This window comes from Hyperolius riggenbachi, chromosome 9 (genome assembly GCF_040937935.1).
Source record: "Hyperolius riggenbachi isolate aHypRig1 chromosome 9, aHypRig1.pri, whole genome shotgun sequence".
NCBI classification, from domain to species: Eukaryota; Metazoa; Chordata; class Amphibia; order Anura; family Hyperoliidae; genus Hyperolius; species Hyperolius riggenbachi.
Genome location: NC_090654.1, coordinates 102,673,425 through 102,695,886, shown reverse-complemented (window position 1 = coordinate 102,695,886; position 22,462 = coordinate 102,673,425). Strand labels below are relative to the sequence as shown.

Sequence of the window (22,462 nt, the reverse complement as noted above, 5' to 3'; positions counted from 1 at the left end):
AACAGAAAGTGGATTTGAGTAGCCAAAGCTGTACTTGCTTCTACTTTAAGAGTCGTTTAAAAACCTTGCTAAGGCTTCTGCCAGATCATCTTGTTTGTGGATCCTGTTAAAGTGGGTATTAAAGAAGTCTAGTGTCATTAAGGAGATATCATGCCCTAAGCCTTATTTGTTGTTAGTTCTGAATAGAGTGAGAAAGCGTAGGAATCTTCATTGGGTTAATGATGTATTCCTCCTATATATTAAGATTTCTTCTCTCTTCCTGTACCAGTGATGGTTATTAATTAGATATAAGGTGAATGCAGACATTTTGAGCAGGGGCAAAGGCAGAAGGGGCAGACCATGGGACTTCTCATGCAGAAAGGAGATAGCTGATGTTGCAGAGTCCTTTTGGAAATTGCTTGATCGAAAGATACACATGTGGAAGAATAGAGTTGATTCAAATAACCCTGCCCGTTACACTATTGGTGCCACGTGTTACAACAATGCCGCATTTATCCAGTCGTGCATGTGTTGTTAATAGGGAAACAAGCAGTGCTCCCCTGTCATTAGTACTGGTAAAATCATGGTGAGCTCACTGCGCATGGCAAATTTACTTGCGTTGCATCAGACCCTATCTGTTTTACTTCTTATCTATATGAAACATTTTCAGCACCCAACAAACAAAAAAGTACTAAAAATAAGTCAAGCAAATTAATGTATGAGTTAAGTTAAAGAGGACCTAAACTTTTCCACAGCAGAGAATGAAAACACAGAGAAACCCACCCTGTGTGTATTTAGAGATAACAACCTTCCTAATTTTCCCTTAACTGGAATTAATGAGCCACTGTAATTTGAGCTGTCATTTCGGTCTGATGTCTGCGGCTTAAAAATGGGGGGAAGGTAAAGGGTGGACTTGCCTCCCCACAGATGACACAACAGTATAGTATCAAAACAAAGCAGTCCAGTAATGTATTTCTTACTCCAATAAAATCTTTGCTTTTCTATGGAGAGCATCTTCTTAGCCTGAGTGGTGACAGCAAAATTTTCCCATATGTGCACACAGTGGTTGCTATTAGAGGCAACCCACCCTTGTGAGTTATTTTCATTAATTCCTACTTCACATATTTACATATTAACATTACTGCACCTATTGGGGCTCTTAATTCTTCCCATTTGCAATTAAAATTCAGGCTGCTGTTCTTTGGACATAACATGTGTTCTCTCAATATGTTCTGTTGTGCTGCTGGGAACAATCGTAAATGAAATTTCGCATGTGAATGCGCGTAGTGTCACCCTACGTGTGAAAATCTGTTTGTGTTCTCTGAGTATCAAAGCTGGAACCTCTCCTTGCAGCGAGTAGTATTCATTTGACAGCTCTGATCCTCTTGCCAACAGGTTTCGGACTAGTCTATCCGCTGGCAGGAGAATTTTTATCAAAATTGTCTTTATTTTCGAAAAACATTCCTTGGAGAGTGGTGGCTCATGTCAGCTGCAAGAATAGCAGCGAGTAGGTAGCCTGGCAACTATCTCAGTATAGGTCCTTTCCAGGGAGTGCTTTTGAAAAGAATAACTTTACAATTCCTTCTATGGGGAAATGTACTAGTCCAAAACCTGTCAGTAAAAGAGTTGTCAAAGTACTAATACCTACTGAAAATAAGCGTGACACAGGAAAAAGATAATGTAAAGTGCATTTTACTCTGGGATAAACGTACATCTAATATGTACTGTATACATGTATTTTACATTTAACAGGTTGTTTGTTTATTTATTTATTTATTTATTTGCAATAGTGGCCATTTAGCTTGGCTGTACAGTGGCTGGATAGTGTAATGGTTAAGGGCTCTACTTCAGAACACAGGAGACCTGGGCCATATGCAATTAACTTTCTCTTCTGAGTTTTCTCCTAGGAGATACATTTTCATCTTCTATTTAAAATAACTTTTTAGCCTTTGGCAATTGAAAAAGTACCACAAAGTAGTAGAAAAAGCACTGTGAAAATGATTTTGAGTAGTTTTCTTGCTTGCTGGTGGTTTAAAAATATCAACTAGAAGAAAACTCAGGAGAAAAAGTTAATTGCATTTGGGCCCGGGGTTCAAATCTGGGCTCTTCCCGTTTAGTAAGCCAGTACCTACTCAGTAAAGAGTCATCGGGCAACCCTCCCTAACACTGCTGCCGCCTACTGAGCATGCCCTAGTGGCTGCAGCTCAAGCGCTCAAGAAGAAAAGCCCAATATTAATGTTATTTTTTTTTATTTTTTACTTTGGGATATTGGTAAATGTTTATTATAAGTTTTCTCATACTCAAAGGATTTACCTAACAAACGCTATTTCGCCCACTCTTCAGCCCTGACAAATATACCTGGGGTCGAAAGAATGGGGAGCTTCCCATAACCGTGAACACTGATCAGAACAGCTTGGTCTTCCTGAACCTGAACAAGAGTGACAGCGGCACCTACATCTGCCAAGTATCCAATATCATGGGAATTTTCACTGCAGAATACAAATTAGACGTCAACGGTAAGGAGCAGCCTTCTTTATCGGCATGTTTTGTGTTTAGCTTTTTTTGTTTTGCTTATTTGTACTATAGATTGTGTTCTGTGTGACTTTATTAATATTTTATATCCATTGTGGTACTATAAAGTAAAGAAATGCAGTAATATGTGTATATAATGTGCATATTACATCAATTATTTTCTGAAACGTCTAATCTTCTTAAAGAGGAACTCCAACTAGGCCTTTTTTTCTTAGTTTTGATAGAATAGGTAAGAGTTAAAATTGATGTTGGTCTTTCTTGCTCTTTGTATCTTGTACTTTGTTCTCTATCTCCTCCTACAACTTGGCACTATGCTTATTTCATTAGCTGACGTGAAATGCTAGTGAAGTTCCTAGATTGGTAAGATTAGAGAAGAAGGCCCATATGCAATTAACTTTTTCACCTGAGTTATCTCCCAGGAGATCATTTTCATCTTCTCTTTAAACAAAATTTTCAGCATTTTACAATTGAAAAATTATCCAAAAGTTTGTAAAAAAGGTACTATCAAATTTAATTAATGTAATTGCGTATGGGCAGGACGGTGGCGTAGTGGTTAGCGCTCTCACTTTGCAACACTGGGTCCCCGGTTCAAATTCCTTCCAGGTCAACATCTGCAAGGAGTTTGTATGTTCTCCCCGTGTCTGCATGGGTTTCCGACCACATCCCAAAAACATACATATTGGCTTCCCCTTAAATTGGCCCTAGATTACAGTACATTCACTACACAATGCATACATAGACATAAGACTATGGTAGGGAATAGATTGTGAGCTCCTCTGAGGGACAGTTAGTGACAATACTATGCATACTTTGTACAGTGCTGCGGAAGATGTCAGCGCCATATAAATACTAAATAATAATAAGGGCCGGGGTGTTTTTTTTTTCAAGGTGAGGGGAGGGCAGGGTTTAACACTAACTCCCATTTACCGGTTAATGGGTGAGTTGTACACCCACTAATTGCAATAGAAACAGAGACGCCAAAAGGATAAAATTGATCATAAGTAAAATCAGATAAAAATGGGGGGGGGGGGTCGGGGCAAGGGTGGACTTACCTTCCCAAAAACTAGACACAACCACTATGTGTGGTTTAGACAAGTTTTAATATGTACTCCAAAAAATATGCAACGCGTTTCACAGGGGTCTCTAGCCCGCTTCCTCAGGCAAAAATAGAAGTAACTTAGGAGTTGTACAGTCAGGTACAGCGCCGCTGAGGTGCTGTACCTGATTGCACAGGTAGATCCTATTAAAGTGGGGATGATTGTTACAGCGACATCATTTTCAACTCTTCCCAATCCTTTTTTATTTTTACCTTTGTGTAAGAAGTACGTCATTGGGTGCTGCTTTGTAGGGTCTCCACTTCCTTTCTCTAACCGACATCTGCAAGGGGGGGGGAGCAGCACCACCACCCCGCATGCTGTAGTCCCACCGCATTGCATGCATGCCAGCTTAATTATGCGGTGCAGTGTGGTGCCAAGAGAGTTGTCCAACCCTTTGTTCCCTGTTGCCTGACACCATGCTGTTGGTCCAGATCCGGCAACGGTGCCCCTATCGACGAGCCCAAATATGCCCACATAATATTTAAATTACATAGTGCAGAGGCAGGGCTTGGGACCAGCGGTGACCAAAGTGTAAGATTTAGTCCGATACTTTGATCTAAAAGGGGTGTTGCTGTACCAGACTAGATCCAGCAATGGTGCCCCTAGTGGCAGCCATGTTTCCCTGCATCAGACTGTCCTTCATTGGTGAGGAACCAAAAAGTGCTAATGTAAGACACAGCCACACACAGGATTGGAAATGGTTAATGTGTGATCCTGCAGTTTAGTTTTAGGTCTCATTAGCCTTGGGATACATCTAGCTGCACACTTCACTAGCTTAAGTTATTCATACTATTCTGACTACGGCTGATTGCCACCTATGTCACCTTATGTCACCATTCCAGGACATCATGTCCATTTACTGTCTGTCAGCTCTAAAAAGTGCTGTATTTTTTTTTCTGGTTCTTTGAGAAACAAAATCAAGCTAAACCTCTTCTATTCTCTTCCGGCACCATTGAGGGGATGAGAAATTAAAATAAGAATACAACAGGACAGGATAAAATCCGTGTAGCGACAGATCTCAGACAATCACTTAATCCCCGGTTGCTTTCTGCTTCAAAGTCTTATCGCAGGTACAAGGTCGGACCTTCTCAGTTTCATGATGCCGAATTCCCAGTTTGTCCTTTATCTCCAGGCCAGCGTTCTTTATTCATTTATCTCTCTCTCTCCGCCTTTCTTCTTCTTTCTGCCGCCTTTAGCTGATTTTCATCAGTTCTGTTTTTGCTGTGCTTTTCATCTAAAAACGCAACATGTTTAGCTTCCAAAAAGCTGCATAGCCAAAGCTCTTGTTGCCTTAGCCAGCCTTCAAAGCTGTGATCGGTGATAACTGTATTTATTGTATGATGAAAGCAGCGGACAAGCAATAAGTTTAAGTGATACAGTCACAGCACCAGCACAACAGGCCGGGAAGTGGTATTTTCAAATGGAAGTCAGCGATGACTTGTTCCACCTTCTGTTTAGTTTAGGCTTCCTGTACTAAGCAGTGTGCCTAAATGTTGGATACTTCTGCACCTAACAATTCTGTCCTATGGATACATTCACACTGCAGCGTTAGCAATTTCGATTAATCGCAAACACGCTGCATGCAGCGTTTCGGGGGCGATTGCTCTGTGATTCTCATTCTATTGAATGGGAATCACAAGCGCAAATCGTGCAGGATTGTGATATTTTAGTTAAGATTGCAGGCTTGTGGCGCTCCAAGCGCTGAGTGTGAACTAGCCCTGACACCTTATCAATAAAATGCTTTTTAAATCGCCAAACCAGTAAGCAAGAAAATAAAATAATTTTGATAGTACCGTTTCGCCTACTTGTGGGGACTTTTGCCATTGCTAAGTGCAGAAAAGTTATTTTAAATAGAAGATGAAAAATGATTTCCTAGAAGCAAATTCCAGAGAAAACATTAATCGCATATGGGCCCAGGTGTATTAAAATTATTTACTTTGCATAAGCTAAAATTATAAGGAGGTTCTGTGGAGATAAAACAAGATCTGCAATCTTTCCTACAGCAAACTAGCTAGACATTTGTGTACTGAGCTGGGTTTTAATATATGCATTTTAATGCAGTGCAGAAAATTGTACTTGACAGATGGCTAGAGATGTTAAAAGAAGTTGTTTTGGTATCCTACCTAATAAAACCTAACTGTCCCTGCGTACTCCTGTCCCTGTGTCCTTGGGTCCATGCTTTTTGCTACTACGCATGTGAACAGCACGGACAGCCGTTGGAACAGGAGTACGAAGCCAGTTAGCCAGGCGGGCACGCATGCACACATGTGGCGGTGAGAGACAGACCTAGAGCCCGTTTGTAAATGGGCTTAGGTCTATTAGTTTCTTATAAAAAGCTACAGGTCATAGAATATTCTGCTCTCTTGAGGCTAGATTAGTGATGCAATGGCCACAATTTACTAAACTTATCTCCTGTCTTTAATAACAATTCTGTGCTCTTTTTACTGTTATCACCATGGCGATAAGTCATTTAGTATTCACTAAGCAATTTACCTCATGCTGTCCTAAAATAAGGATTCTGTCCATATGTTAAAGTGGACCTGAAATCATGCACAGGACAGAAGAAAAACATAGAGAAATGCACCCTGTATGTATTTAGAGAGTTTAGCCTGTCACCTTTCATCAGTTAAGACTGATTTTGAGCGATCCGCCCGGCGGATCGCTCAAGACCAGTCTTATCACCCCAATGACAGTCTGTACACACGCCCGATTTCGCGTGTGGACGACTGAATGACGGGACATTCAAACGACCCATCGTTCGCAAAAATCCGCCGTGTGTGTGGGCCTATAAGACTACTACAGATTGATTCTATTGATCAGTTAGGACCAATTATGTGTTTCGATCTAAACCACGTCCCTGATCCAATGAACAAACAACATCTAAACCATGCCCCTGATAGGATCTGACATCAAATCTGACAGGAATTTATCTGTGTGCGCCACACACTAGGAAAAGATTTTCAATAGATTTCAGAATGAAATCTATTAAAAATCTATTGAACCGCAGTGTTGCACTATTCATACCAGTGCAACTCTGTGGGCCGTCAATCAACGCTCTTGACCTACCACCAATCGACCTAGATTTTCTTTCTGGACTGATCAACCTATTTGAAAAATGTTGTCCACAAATCTGTCACGTGATTGATCACCCACTGCATCAATTTCACTCGTTGATATTCAGTCGTCTGATGTATGGGCATAGGCATCTTTTCTCCAGACTAAATAAGCCCAGTTTATCTAACCTTTCTGGGTAAGTAAGACGTTCCATCTCTCTGATCAGTGGCTCATGGCTTGTTTCTGCCCTTGCCCCAAAACTCCAATATTCCTCCTGTGCCCAGAACTGTATTCCATATTCCAGATGCAGCCAGCCTGAGCCTCACAAGATGGTTGCCAATGCCCTCTGCTTTTTTCCTGCCCTCTGATTGGTGGACCTGGGCAGTATGGGATTGCTCAGACCTTTGTAGGGTAAGAATGTTATTCAGTTCTCTAACTAAACTGACTTTTTCCAAATCCAAAACAACAATAATAATTTTGAGGAATACGAACAATAAGCTGATTGTCATGGGATGTATATCATAAAAATATAATAATAACTTGAAATATACCGGATCAGAAATTCTGGTCTGCATGTCATTCACTTTTTGGATGATGACCTACATAAGGAAACCATAACTAAGAAAGAATGTGAGTACCTACAGGTACCAACATAAAATGTCCTTACACCTTGCCAAAATTGCACAAATCTTCTACTAACCCTAGGATTATAGATGGCCCAAATGGTTCGTCCGCGAACCGTGAACTATATGCTAGTTCGACCCGCCCCCTATACTATCGTTAGGCTCAACTTTGACCCTCTACATCACAGTCAGCAGACACATGGTAGCCAATCAGGCTACACACTCTCCTGGAGCCCCCCTCCCCCTTATAAAAGGATTATATAAAAGGCAGGCAGCGTCGGCCATTCCCCTCATTCATGTGGCTGCAGTAATTAGAGAAGGGAACGTTTCTGCCAGGGCCGTGCAGAGGATTCTCAAGGGGGGGTGCTCAAATTTTAAAAAGGGGCCCTAATCGATAAATCGTGCTAAATTGTGTATGTAATACCCCTTCTCCAGAAAGCACTAGGCAGTCTTAACACACACACACACACACACACACACACACACACACACACACACACACACACACACACACACACACACACACACACAGGCAGACTTTGTCTCTTCTTCCAACCAACTTCTTTGGTGCCACCACCCTCAAATCAGCAGTCATAGGTGCGCACTATTAGAGTGGGCACAGTGGAGCCTGATGTAGGCATGGATTCACCTTTCATTACTGGGACCTCTGTCCCTCTAGATCAGCACCCAAGCTTCTTTTCAGGCAAAGAAGCAGTGGTTGCCAATAAGCAGTGGTTGCTAAGCATTAGTAGATGCAAAACTGCAGTAAGTGCCAAGGTGCAGTGGGTGCACAGATGCAGTGGGTGGTAAGACGCAAAGGTCCAGTTTGTGCTAATTTGCAGTGGGTGCCGATGTGCCAAAGTACAGTCCGTGTCAAGCTGCTGTGGGTACCAAGGTCCAGTTTGTATTGGGTGTTTATTTGCAGTGGATGCTATGCTATATTGGGTGCTGAATGAGTAGCAGAAGGCGATAAACAATAGTGGGTGCCATGTGAGTGCTAATTGATACAGGGAGCCATGTGAGTGTTGGACATGAGTGAGTAGGTAGTGCCATGTGTGGTCTGGATGTGTGCCATGGGAGAGTACTGAGTCTCATATGGGTTCAGACCAAGGGTAGGTACTGGTTGCTATTTGAGTGCTGGCCATGGATGGGTACTAGGTGCATATAATGGCTTTGGAACTTTGTGCTGTGTGGTTATATGGTTATATGATTATGGGGGTTATAGGGTGTCATGTGGGTCTTAGGTGCAAATACTGAGTGCCAAGTGGGTACTGGGAGCAAGTACATGGTAACATCTGGGTAATGGGTGCTGGCTAGTGGGGTATTTGTTGTCATGTGGGTGCTAAATGCAGAAGCTGGGTGCCATGTGGGTTCTGGGTGCTGGCACAGGGTGTCATGTGCATTCTGGCTGTATGGGTTGGTGTCAAGCATCATGTAGGTGTTGATTGCAGTTACTCAAGCCCTTGTGAGTTCTGGGTGCAAGTACTGGATGTCATATGTGAGTGTTTGGTGTTTGTGCTGGGCACCAAGTGGAGGCTTAGTGCAACTGGAAGTACTGCAGATGAAACATGTGGGTGTTGGGTGCAGGTACATTGGTGTGAATACTTGGCGCATTGCCTGCACTAGGTGCTAGCTATGGGTGGGCATCGTGTGTCATGTGGATTCTGAGTGCAGGTACTTTGGGTGCTAGTACTGGTTTATGTGAGTTCAGATAATGTGCAAGTACTGTGCCAAGTGGGTGTGAGTACTGGGTGCCAGCTATAGGGTGAATGATGCAAGTACTAAGTGCCATATGGAGGTCGGATATAAGTATTAGGTGAAAGTTGCTTGGTGCAAGTACTGGGTGCTTGCTATAGTGGGGGTTACTGGTTGAGTGTAATGTGGGTGCTGAATATTGGTGGGATTGCTGTGGGTGCAGGGAGTAGGAGGTCACTGTGGGTACTGCTATGAATAGCATAGTTGCTGCTAGGAGAGGTAGAGGTCAGTGTGGGTGCTGGTGGAAGGGTAGGTCACTGTGGGTTCTGTGGAAGGAAGAGGTCAGTATGAGTGCTGGAGGAAGAGGAGGTCACTGTGGGTGCTGGGAGAGGTCATTGTAGTTATTGGAGGAGGGAGTAGTTGTGGATGCTGTGTGTTGGGAGAGATCAGTGTGGGCGCTGCTTTTGGGATGGGAGGTCCCTGTAAGTGCTGCAGGGGACAGGAGGGTAGCCTCTGGGGGAGGGAAAGACCACTGTGGGTGCTGGGGGAAGGATAGGTCAGTGTGGGTGCTGGGGTAGGCAGGATCACTGCTAGAGCTGGGGAGGGAGAGGTGATTGTGGGTGGTAGGTGAAGGGAGAAGTCACTGTGGGAGGGAGAGGTCACTGTGGGTGCTAGGTGGAGGCAGAGGTCACTGTGGGTGCTGGGGGAGGGAGAGGTCACTGTGGGTGCTAGGTGGATGGAGAGGTCACTGTGGGTGCTAGGTGGATGGAGAGGTCACTGTGGGAGGGAGTGGTCACTGTGGATGCTGGTGGAGGGAGAGGTCACTGTGGGTGCTAGGTGGATGGAGAGGTCACTGTGGGTGCTGGTGGAGGGAGAGGTCACTGTGGGTGCTAGACGCAGGGAGAGGTCACTGTGGGTGCTAGGTGGAGGCAGAGGTCACTGTGGGTGCTGGTGGAGGGAGAGGTCACTGTGGGTGCTAGGCGCAGGGAGAGGTCAATGTGGGTGCTAGGTGGAGGGAGAGGTCACTGTGGGAGGGAGAGGTCACTGTGGGTGCTAGGTGGAGGGAGAGGTCACTGTGGGTGCTAGGTGGAGGGAGAGGTCACTGTGGGTGCTAGGTGGAGGGAGAGGTCACTGTGGGTGCTAGGCGCAGGGAGAGGTCAATGTGGGTGCTAGGTGGAGGGAGAGGTCACTGTGGGAGGGAGAGGTCACTGTGGGTGCTAGGTGGAGAGAGAGGTCACTGTGGGTGCTAGGTGGAGGGAGAGGTCACTGTGGGTGCTAGGTGGAGGGAGAGGTCACTGTGGGTGCTAGGTGGAGGGAGAGGTCACTGTGGCAGGGAGAGGTCACTGTGGGAGGGAGAGGTCACTGTGGGTGCTGGTGGAGGGAGAGGTCACTGTGGGTGCTAGGTGCAGGGAGAGGTCACTGTGGGTGCTAGGTGGAGGGAGAGGTCACTGTGGGTGCTAGGTGGAGGGAGAGGTCACTGTGGGTGCTAGGTGGAGGGAGAGGTCACTGTGGGTGCTAGGTGGAGGGAGAGGTCACTGTGGGTGCTAGGTGGAGGGAGAGGTCATTGTGGGTGCTAGGTGGATGGAGAGGTCACTGTGGGTGCTGGGGAGGGAGAAGTCACTGTGGGTGCTAGGTGGATGGAGAGGTCCCTGTGGGTGAGGAAGAAGTCACTATGGGTGCTTGGGGAGGTAGAGGTCAGTATGGGTCCTAGGTGGAGGGTGAGGTCAGTATGCCACACTAGGATTCCTATCCAGACCTCTTCACCTGAAAGTGCCCCAGGAGGAGGTGGAGCTTCTCGCGGGTGGGGCTTACCGCGGTAGGGGGCGGGGCTTATTTTGCGCGATCAGAGGGGCCTTTTTTGCTGATTTTAAAAAGGGGGGGTGCCTGGGCACCCAGAGCACCCCCCTCTGCACGTGCCTGGTTTCTGCAGAGACATAGGGAAAGCTTAGTTAGGCTCTTGTTAGGCTTGTCAGCTTGCTCCTGCTGATACTTATTGCTAAAAAGCACCCCTCAACAGCTCTTTTGAGAGCTAATGTTGTTCTTGTGATCTATTACTTTTTGTGTGTGTCCCACTGACACTTGCATATACATCCCTGTTAGTCAGTCACAGCTGGCCCTTGGCCCCTTGCTAATTCCTACTGTGCCACTGCCAGGCCCAGCACATTCATGATGATGATGATGATGATGATACTGCCATGGATGCCACGTGGGTACTGGACACTCATGCGAAATGCCTGCAGGCTCATGCGGCCGTTTGAGGAGGTGACAAACATGGTGAGTCGCAGTGAAGGCGCCATCAGCGACTTGATCCCATATGCTTTCTTCCTGGAGCGTGCCGTACGTAGAGTGGTGGATCAAGCTGTGGAGGAGCATGAACAGGAACAGTTACAGGAACAGGAGGAAGAGTTGTGGGATCAATTCTTAGCAGAACCAGATGTTTTCTCACCTGCGGCAGCACAGAGGGGGGAGGAGGATGAGGAGGAAGAGTTGTGTGAGGAAGAGGAGTCAAATGATGAGGAAGATGTTTTTTTTGAGGAGGAGGTGGAAGAACAAACGCAGCAGTCGTCGCAGGGGGCTTGTGCTGCTCAATGGTCCTGTGGTATTCTTCGTGGCTGGGGGGGAAGGAGGAGAACTTACCTGACATCACTGAGGAAGAGCAAAAGGAGATGGATAGTACATCTGCATCCAAATTTGTGCAGATGGCGTCTTTCATGCTGTCCAGCCTGTTGAGGGACCCCCGTATAAAAAAAATCAAGAGGAATGAGCTGTACTGGGTGGCCACGCTACTAGACCCTCGGTATAGGCACAAAGTGGCAGAGATGTTACCAACTCACCTGAAGGCAGAAAGATGCTGCACTTGCAGAACAAGCTGGCAACTATGCTTTACAGTGCGTTTAAGGGTGATGTCACAGCACAACGGAATAAAGGTACCACTGCCAGTAATCCTTCTCCCATGTTCACACATGCAAGGACAGGACACTCAGCGATCTCATGGTGATGTCGGACATGCAGACATTCTTTAGTCCAACTCCTCGCCTTAGCCCTTCCGGATCCACCCACCACCAACGCCTCGACCGGCAGGTAGCCGACTACCTGGCCTTAAGTCTGGATGTAGACACTATAAGCAGCGATGAACCCCTGGACTACTTGGTGCGCAGGCTTGACCTGTGGCCAGAGCTGTCACAATTTGCCATCCAACTTCTGTCTTGCCCTGCCTCAAGCGTTCGCGTGAACCAAACTTTTGCAGAAGTTGGCGTTCGAGGTTCGCGAACCTGAAATCGGAGGTTCGAGCCATCTCTATCCAGGATGACCCATTGTTTAGGTGATGGAAACAAGGGCATAACTAGAAATCCCCGGGCCCCCTTTGAAAAAAAAATCCGGGCTCCCCCCAGGCCCGCTCAGGGCCTTTTTGGGGGGCAGGAGGGGTCGCAACATAAGAGGAGAGTGTGGCAGATCAGCGGGAGGGGGGGCATGCCCCCCCCCCTCCGGCTCTCCTCTTAGCGCTCCCCCTCCTGCAATCATTAGTGGCAGTGGGTGGGCTGCACCAGGCTGAACACATACCTCCTTCGCACAGGAGGTCTCCGATCTCTAAGAGCCTCATGCTACTTCCTGTTTATGCAGGAAGTAACATGAAGCACTTACTGATCGGAACCTCTGGCGCAATGGAGGTATGTGTTCAGCCTGCTGCCGCCCACCTGCTGCCACGAATGATTGCAGGAGGGGGAGCGCTGAGAGGAGAGCCCGAGGTGAGGTAGGGGGGAATGTCCCCCCTCCCTGCTGATCTGCCACACTCTCCTCTTATGTTGCGACCCCTCCTGCCCCCCAAAAAGGCCTTGAGCGGGCCCTAGGGGGGCCCCTGCCCTCCCCCACCCGTGGGGGCAGAGGTCGCATTTGTATCTGAAGGTGGCGCCGAACCCGGACACCTCGGCCACAGGGCTCTGGCCTTTTTTACTTTTTTAGATGGAAATCTCTCCTCCACTCACCTCTGTGTTTCACCTCTTGCTGAGGTAGGAGGACATGGGCACTGCCGGTCCGGCTCTGCATCAGCCACGGATCGCGGGATGACGGTCGGCGAGAGGATCAGCTGTTTGGGGGCTCACGTGCAGGCATGGAGAGGCAACACGGAGCTCTGCTGATCTGCCGCTGCTGCCCCCGGACCATAGCCGACCACCTGCGACACCACCCAGGCCCCCCCTAGCCTACCGGGGAGGATGTAGGGACACAGGAGAGCTTCTCCACTCGATCATCAGCCGCATGATGACGGCGGCATGCCAGCTGATCGGGTGGTCAGCTGATCAGGACCCACGTGACCTGATCTGTACTCCACCACCGCTGCCCAGACTGCTCTTCGCTGCTGAGGCGAACTGTGTAGCCTGCCACTGCTGGTGCTTGCTGCAGATCGGTTTCTCCCTGGTCTCCAATGTCTCACTGCCTGGGCCATCGGTTCGCCACATGGGAAAGTGACGCTGGTCCTGACGCCATCCACATTGGCTCTTGGATGGACCTACCCGCTGCTCCAGCCTCATGCTGCTTCTCCTGCACCTCCTGCTCCTCATGCACCTCCTGCTCCTCATGCACCTAGAGCTTGCTCCAGTTACCCAGAGCGACCAGGACGCCACCAGCACTGCAGGAGAACCCATCCTCCGCAGCCCGGGATTGATGAGGCTGCAGGATTCCCCTCCACCACGTGGGCCACTGCGACAGTTGCCTAGGAGTCTAGGATGCCAGCCCGGAGCATGGGGGACACTCCATGTGCACAGGAGGCCTGACCACCGTTGCTTCCTGCTGGGCCTCCCACGTGGAGGAGATCCTAAGCTGAGCTCCAAAGAGGGTCTCCACCAGCCGCAGCCCCCAGCCTGCTCGGCCACCCAGTGTTTTCCTCTGCCACTGCTGTGGACCGTGTCAGCCTGCACCACCACCCAGCCCTGAATATCAGCTGCCCACCTTCCTACATTGGGGAACCGGACCACAGGGATGGACTCTTGGACTGATTGTCGGACCCAGGGGTGTCTTTAATCTGCGGCCCTTAAAGGACTCTGCCCCTGTCTCTTTCCTCTTGCCTTGGTTCTTTCTCAGTCTCTCTTTAGCTATCCCTTCTCTCTATCTCTCTCTCTTTCTTCATCCACTCTTTTCCAGGACACACTGCGGGGCATCTGGAACTGCTACGGAGCTGAGCGAGCACCGCCAGTAGATGTGGCTGCTCCCCTCACATTGCACTCCAGACTAGAGATGTGGCGAACGGTTCCCGAACCGTTCGCCGGCGAACATCTCTAAATCCATGGGCCTCTTACTACTTCCGGGTCGCAATGACCTGGATTAGTACGCCTGTGCTGCTCGGCGGAGCGCGTCCTAGATCGCGCTCCTGTTGCCGGGCACTCTCTGCGCATGTGCGTAACGTCATGAACGACGTCACGCGCATGCGCAGAGAGTGCCCGGCAACAGGAGCGCGATCTAGGACGCCCTCCGCCGGGCAGCGCAGGCGTACTACTCCGGGTCATTGCGACCCAGAAGTAGTAAGAGGCCCAGAGAGGTTCGCCAGGCGAACAGTTCGGCCCATCACTACTCCAGACCTCCCCATGCGTCCTTCACTATGGTCATGTGCTGTGTGTATATATAGGTAGATTCTTTCTTTGTATACTGTACCTGATTGTATGTGTTGGATCGCATGTATATGCTTGTACCAGACCCTGTATGAGCCAAAAATAATTCCGGGTATAACCCCCGTTGTACTTGGCGAAATAAATATGATTCTGATCCTACTATTGTTATGCCCCTGGATGGGAAGCCCTACACAATGTTTAGCACAGTTGATTAATCAAAAGTGGAAGCCTTTAGTACAGTCTTTGATATCCTATCTGCAAGACATGTCTCAGGGTGCCCCCTGGGCCCCTTGTGGGGATCGATGTGGAACCATTTATACACTTTCATCCCACATAACAAGTAGGGGCTTTGGGCAATGTCATACCTTCTCCATGAGCCATATCCCTCTGTACAGGTCCATAATGCCCTTCTTGTTGAAGCAACGGAGGTAATCTTAACTCTAAACTGCTTTTCTTTTCCTGTTTGTGGGAAGTTTTATTGCCAGATATGAGGAACGTCTAAGGGAGCGACATGTGCTTCGGCTTATCCTTGCTTGCATTTAGGCCTGTGGGAACAAGAAGACGTTTTTCCAACCCGTAGTATGAAGCACGTGTTGCGCTTTGGGTTAGATATATAGATGATGTGCTGGCAGTGTGGAGGGGAGCAGTGGAGGAACTCTACCAATTCATAGTTAAACTGAATAGGAATGGAAGAAACATTAGACTTACCCATATGGCAGGTTCTGAGATCTTGTTCCAAGATTGAGGGGGAGAGTATTGCTTTGACTTCTTTACATAAACCTTCTGCTAGGAACACCCTCCTCCATGCTGCCAGCCATCATCCTCCATTTTTAAAATGCGGGATCCTGAACGGACATTTTTGTCCAGTTACGGAGGAACTGTTCTGTAGACCTGCACTTTAGAAAGGACTCTAGAGCCACAGCCTAGGCTTTCGAGATCACGGATATACTCATTCGATATTGCGTAAAGCCCTAAAGAAGGCATGGAATCTGGACCGTCGTCGGTATCTGCTTATCCCTAGCGCGGGCATGTGTAGACAAATCCATGCAATATTTCTAGTTAGGACATGATTTTGATGTGCAAAGTATTATTTTGTTACTATGCAGCTAAAAGCAGGTGCAGCTTATGGTCGTAGCCTTTGGGTGTATCCAGCCTCTTCAGTTGTTTTTAAACTTTTGTGGTTGTTTGCTAGTATCCTTGCATTTTAGCATTGTTAAATCTGTCTATATGTATTTTGTATCAATAAAGTGGGTTTTGGATACCTTAAGAGACTATCAGCTTGATTAATTCAAGGTAAATGTATCGCGCACACACAGCGTAAGTTCATATTAACATTAAAGTGGACCTGAACTCTTGCACAGGGCAGAAGGTAACATATAGAAATGCATCTTGTATGCACTTAGAGTTGAGCCTGTCTAATTCAGAATCAGGAAATTTGGGCGCCTGGGGCTAATGGACTATTTAAATGCCCCATAGGCACTAATGCAAAATATTGGCTATTGGGTGCTGGACCCGACCAAATGAAATTTTTCATTTTGAGAATAAGTGTTATAAATATAATTTTAAAAATAGTTTTGAGAATTATCATATCGTAAAGTATAATTTGGAACTTTATCTTAGAAATGTACCGCTTTTTGTATTAACCTTATTTGGAGTGGAGAAAGTTTTAGGGTTAGGCATCAGGGAGAGGGTTTTAGGGTTAGGCATCAGGAAAGGGGGGCTTGGGGTTAGGCACCACCAGGGGGGTCTTAGGGTTAGGCACCACCAGTGGGGTCTTAGGGTTATGCATTGGTAGAGGGAGGGTTCTTTGTGAGAGTTTAGTTGAAGTAAAATATTGGTAATATTTACCAATGTTTTACTATGCTTACTACGGCTGTAAATATATTTTTGTATTCATTGTTATAAATGCTATTTTGTGATTTTATTACCATTATTTTAACATTATTTATTATTCTATCTCGGATAAAGGTGAAGAAAGGATAAAAATATTGTTATAGACAATATCTTAAAATTTCGGCTAAACGCTGTGCCCTTTTTTCCTGGCACCCTTATTTGATGTATGCATCTAATTCCCCCTCATCTGTGACTAATCACCAGTGTAACTTGATCTCAGCTGTGTCAGCTGACTGCCGCAGCAAAGAGCTTATTTGTAAACAGAGGATGTTAACCATATGTCTGCTTCCATACAGCAGGCAGCAAACAAACTGCAGATTTATTGTAGGATTTGTGTCAGCTGTAACAAAGAAATGTTTTTCTTTAACCGTTACTATGCTGTTGATTATCTTTGAGAGCAGAGTGGAAGTTCTGAGTTCTGTTCCATTTAATTAACTATATTAATTAATATAGTAACAAACTAAAATTCACTAGTGTACTATCATGGTCGCGCTAAAAGCATATCGTGCGGCAATTAGGAGCAGCGCGTAAGTTAAAAGTGCACAATACGCTGAGGGGACCATGCTTTTTGTGCATACGCCAATATTAACTTGCGCTTTGTGTGTGTGATACATTTACCAACCTCTAATCAATCAAGCACTATGATAGCCACCTATATTTTCTACTACCCTTGATTGAATTGCTCTTATTGTGGGTTTAACCTTAATCACTGATGAGCTAGCCCCCCCTTGCCCCCTCCCCCCAACCACCACCTTTCTGTCTATCCCCCAATTTAACCTTAGGGCAGTTGGTTCCTGTCTGCACTTCCTTCGGCACTTTTTAATACCTCTGAGGGTTTTTATTTACTGTAGCACACTTCAAAAAAAAAGAAAAAAATTCCTGTGTGCAAACAATCGCAGTTTTACTGATTACACAATTCCCAGCAACTTTCTAATTTAATACTAAATTCTGTATTCTTCCATAGAACATTTTTCCATCATTTGTCTCTTGCAACTAAAACACAGCCAGTTCTCATTCCTCCTGATCCATTTAATTCTAATGTTGCTGGGTAATTATCATTCTTTCTCATTATCTCTTTTTAAACTAATTATACTGCCATCGCTAGCCAAACAAAGCATCAAAAGATAGGAAGCCTGAATGAGCAGTCTTGCTGAATATTCATAAGTTTACAAACAGTGTTATCATAAGAGGTTACATAAAGATCGGGAAGAAATATTCCTACTAAGCGACTCGGCTATGATGGAGACATTAGACGTGAGATTATTAAATAATTATTTAATTGCTTGAGTTAATTAGTGGCAAACATGTCAAGCTCGCTTTAAATATTTCATTGGCGAAAAGATGGCTAATGTAGCAGCTGCGGTGCTCAATATATAACTGAGATCTTAAAATCAGGAGTTATTTTGGGGATCGTGACAGCGAAGCCTTTATTAAAGAAGCATTGCTTCTCGGTCCATGCTGCGCTCTGCGTAGCACCTGAACTTGGTGCCGCTATAGCAGCAATGCTGTAGCCCTGCAGCCCGCACACGGGTAATTAGGGGTGCCATGTACCCTTTATTAGACCTTCCAAATCATCCCGAATTAGGAGGTTATCTCAAATTTGGAACAAAAGAAAAATCAGCACCTCCAATGTTGTCTTTTTATAGAAGGCTAGAAGCTGTGATTCCAGATATTGAAAACTAAGGGCTCGCACACTGACTACATTTGTCGTCTGTCGAGGATCAGTACCTGATCCCCTTGGGCAACATTGCTTGCCCGGGCTGCACAAACACATTTCAGCTGTGTAGCTCTAGATGTGCTGTATTAATATGCAGAGGGCAGCGGGATGATGAAGGGACAACAAGCGGCGCATGGTTGACATCGCGTGGCAGTTAGAGGAGGGGCGTGAACAGGGCTGTTTCTTGGGCAGTGCGGGCAGGGCGACCGCCCTGGGTGCAGACCGGCAAGTAGAAGAAGGGGGGCGCAGGCAGAAGGACATAACCGATAGGGAGTTGGTGATGCACTGTGTAGCCAAATGGAAGAAGAAGATTACCAGCACGACCACCTTCCTTGACTCCTCCTGGGCTGCCTGCATCAGACCTCAAGTCATGTAGCGTTACTGCAGGCTGTCAGTTTGCAGCGCCCATGGAGGAGTCAGTTTTCCGGGCTCTCTTCACCTGTGTGTTTTCCTAGTTAATGCTACCTCCTGGATGAGCAACTGGTCACTAGTAAGTAGGCAGATCGACTTGTAACCTGTGGTTGTGTGAATGTTCCTAAAGAGTAAGGGTTTGTAAGTCCACGGGGGTGGGGTGGGAAGGGGGCACAATTTTTACACCTTCATCCTGGGTGCAGTTTAGCCTCGAAACTGCCCTGGGCATGAACAATGGGCTCATTGGGGAGATTGGTGTAGCTAGGGTTGGGTAGATCTGTCCGGTGGGTCGCTTGCAGGTTGGGCGTCGGGGTTGGTGCAGTACACACGCCTGATTGTCAACTAAGGCAGTCATTATAGGCTGCCTCAGCTGACTTCAGTCGGCCATGTACGAGGCTTCAGTGGTGACCTGGTACATTATCTGGTTCTTTCTCACAATTAAAAACAGGCTTACCTTTCTTGATGACATACACCAGTTGTATTATGGTGGATATTTTCAGATTTATTGCACAAAAATAGGAATAACGCATTTCATGGGTTTATTCCATTGGCTCGTGTCAAAAAGATATTGTGCCAAACGGCCGGGGTTTGCAAAGCTCGAATGCCTCTATCAAATGGAGCTAAAGCACAAACTTTATTCCATCTTCAAAGAATGCTGAGGAAAGATGCAAAATTTGCTTTGAAACCTATTTTTAGCTTTCCTTCCCTTTTTATTTTGTTTATAACAATGTTTACCATTCATGGGCAAATGCTAGCAGAACTTCAGCACACACTGGCTATGGACGAGTGTAGAAAAGTGATGGGTCATAACCTACACTTTAGATCTCCATTTTTAACCTTTAGATACAAAATAAGAACATGGGGGTCCAGGAAAGTCCAATTTAGGATTAGCGCTATAGATACCATTGTTTATCTCTTCGGATACTACATGCTCAGTATTTCTTCATAGTGCTGTTTGTGGATTCAGTGCATGCCACACATTTCTGACATTAAATGTGTCACAGAGCAAATGCATACTATGAATGTATCTGAGGATCTTGCAATATTCTGCCCTGCAGCAGGGTCAGCCGGCTAGAAGCCATTCAATATAAACATCCTGCAGGTAACCAGAGGGTACAACTTGGGAATAGAAAAAAGTTGTTTTTCCTTACTGGCTTTTAATAGTGCCAATCCAGCCCTTGTAGAGTTGTGGAGAAAAAACACAAGGAGATCCGGGAGCCTAATCTGGCACAATATCGTTAGATCACCAAGGTAATCGAGACAATAGGTATAAAAATACTCACAAAGGTTGGTTGCTGTATGAGGAAATCGCTTGTTAGCATGTGTGGGAAAGTGTTGTCCCCACTCGGCCTTGAATATGGTGGTGGTCGCAGCTCCAAAAAAGGATTTATGTGGTCCAGGAGAAACCTTGGATTAATCCGCCGTATAACTAGGGGTATACACTAAAAGGAACTGGAGGCGCCCGTGCTATGGAATAGTATATATCATATGTGTTTCTATAAGGTAGTATCCAATAATACATTTAGAGTGTACTACCTTAGGGATTTCACAATCTAGATAAAGACAGGTCAAGGTATAATTCAAACTATTTTTATTAATGCACTTAGACAATGCGTTTCAAGGCCAAAGCCACTTCCTTAGGTCAATAATTGTGCCTGATAGCGGGAATGCTGTGTTACGGGGTGCAAAAACTCAACCAACACGATTGTGATTTTTTTGAAAACCGCGATTGCATAAATTTTGCCCGCGATTTTTAGGCTATGTTCACATTCGAACGCAAGATCTTAATTGCAATTTTGCGTTGCGCTATTCCACGATTTTTCGGCGATTGCATTTAGCAATTCTCATTTCAGTGAATGAGAATCTCGACCCAGATTCGGGAAAAACGCTGCATGTAGCACGTTCGCGATCGGCGATAATCACAAATGCACTGCAATGGCTGCAGTGACAGTAACCCTTTTACTTGTGCAGCATAGCTTTACTGATTGCTGGTTATCAGCACAGCGGGAATCGTTTGCACAAACTAAAAACCGGGGGTTTGGGTAAAAAGTGCGCTCCTCAGAAATTTTCGTTTATCACACTCTATGCCTGGTGCGCTTTAATCAGTGGGGGGTGTATGCCCTCAATCAAATGGTCCTTATATTATAATGATATCAGCGCACAACAGGACTTTCCTCAGTACTGGTAATGTGGAACACTACACATCAATCTCCCACATCCTCATACTGAAAAAAGTTTTACACTTCAGAAAAATGTCAAATTACTCAAAAGACCTGAATCAGTGGTCCGATAATACATCTAACAGTTGCATAAATCTCTACTTCTTATGTTATAACACATAAAACATATTCTAATGTGCAAATGATCAAAAGTCCTGGTATTCAAGTCCCAAGCCCCAAACAGAAATATAGACTGGTAGTCCAAACTTATTCTGGAGCCCTATTCCTAGGTCTGGATGATAAGAGATGCACTTCTATAAGCCCGTACCACATACAATTGTAAATGCAAAAGTCCAAGTTTACAAGTCCTAAACACACAAAAAAAAATATTAAACTTTTTTAAACATTTCAAATTCCAGTGTTATTATTGCACCAGCATGTGTTATCCTCATAGAGAGAGCAATTATGCTCACCAAATTGCAATGCCAAACACAACAGTTGGCAGTCAGCGCGTGTGGCCCAGCCTGTCAATCTCATCCGATCCTCCTATGTCTCCAACCACATTCCAGTCGTGCATGTAAAGGAAAAAGGACTCTCTATGGCGTAGTATGTTTATACCTTCTCCCCACGTAGTGCATCACACACAATCTTAAAATCGTGACCCAGCACCTCAACATGCAGCCACTTCCATGGTGGTATCCTAGCCTCTTACCGAATAGTATGGCTGACCCAATGCAACCAGCATAAGCGTTTGTTCAGCAGCACTTTTCTTTCACAGCACAAGCAGTCCAACAGCACCTTAAACTCAGACAAATGCTTGCATAGCGTAATACCGTTTATTCCTCATAAAAAGAATTTAAAATTGCACTCACAATGTTCCAGATAAAAATGCGCATATCAATAAAAATCCACGTGGCTTAGCGTCTCCGTCCGTAGTTAGGCTCCGCACAAAGTGCCCGAGTGTGAATGGGCACTAATGCAAGTCAATAGAAGAGTTTTTTTTTTTTAAAAATGCAAACGCAGCATTGAGCACTCTGCAGTGCGAGGTAAAAACTCAGTCCATTGTAGAGGACTTTGACTCACAGCTGAATGAGAGTGTTAAAAATGTTTTCATGGAAAGACATCAGATTCTTTTTCTCTTTAATGTATGTCTGACATTAAAAAGAAAGGTCATCGTAAAAGTTCAAGCGCAGACTTTTACTAGAGTTAACTAGGATTGTAAAAAAAGGGACTTGTCACTTTGGTGACAGATTCTTCTTTTGTTCTTACAATGTTTTTCTTCTTTTCCAACTGCACAAGATTCAAAAAGGAACTTCTGTGTAAAGTGAAATTACGTTCTAAGAAGTTAATGGCTTTATGTACTTACACAGACGGCATTTGTTCCTGAGCATCCCATTAATTCTCTGGAGTATGAATTCTATTTGGTAATGCATGTTAGAACATCATGGCTGCCTAAGCACTTCTCCTTCCCTCCCCCTGCTGTATGAAATGTGATAGTACCAGAGCCGCGAGTAGGAGAGGCAGCACAAATAGCTTTTCTATATCAACAACTTCTGTTGTCTGTGTTCTTGCTAATTCCAGTAGACAGCTCCGGTAGGATTATTGTCATACTAGGATATTTACAAGCAGCCAATGTTTTTTTTTTCTTTTGGAGTATATCGCACAGTAAAATGTAAAATATAGATTTTAGTATACTATAATA

The 22,462-nt window shown here is 45.6% G+C and overlaps 1 protein-coding gene across 3 annotated transcripts in view; it reads left to right on the top strand.

Annotated features, from left to right (window-relative positions):
* Positions 1-22,462, top strand: part of CADM3 (cell adhesion molecule 3) — a 617,404-nt gene that overhangs the window by 557,351 nt on the left and 37,591 nt on the right. For all 3 annotated transcript variants that reach the window (XM_068253277.1, XM_068253276.1, XM_068253274.1), the window contains one exon: positions 2,323-2,495. In XM_068253277.1, coding sequence (XP_068109378.1) covers positions 2,323-2,495 — 173 coding nt within the window. The remainder of the gene's footprint in view (positions 1-2,322; positions 2,496-22,462) is intronic.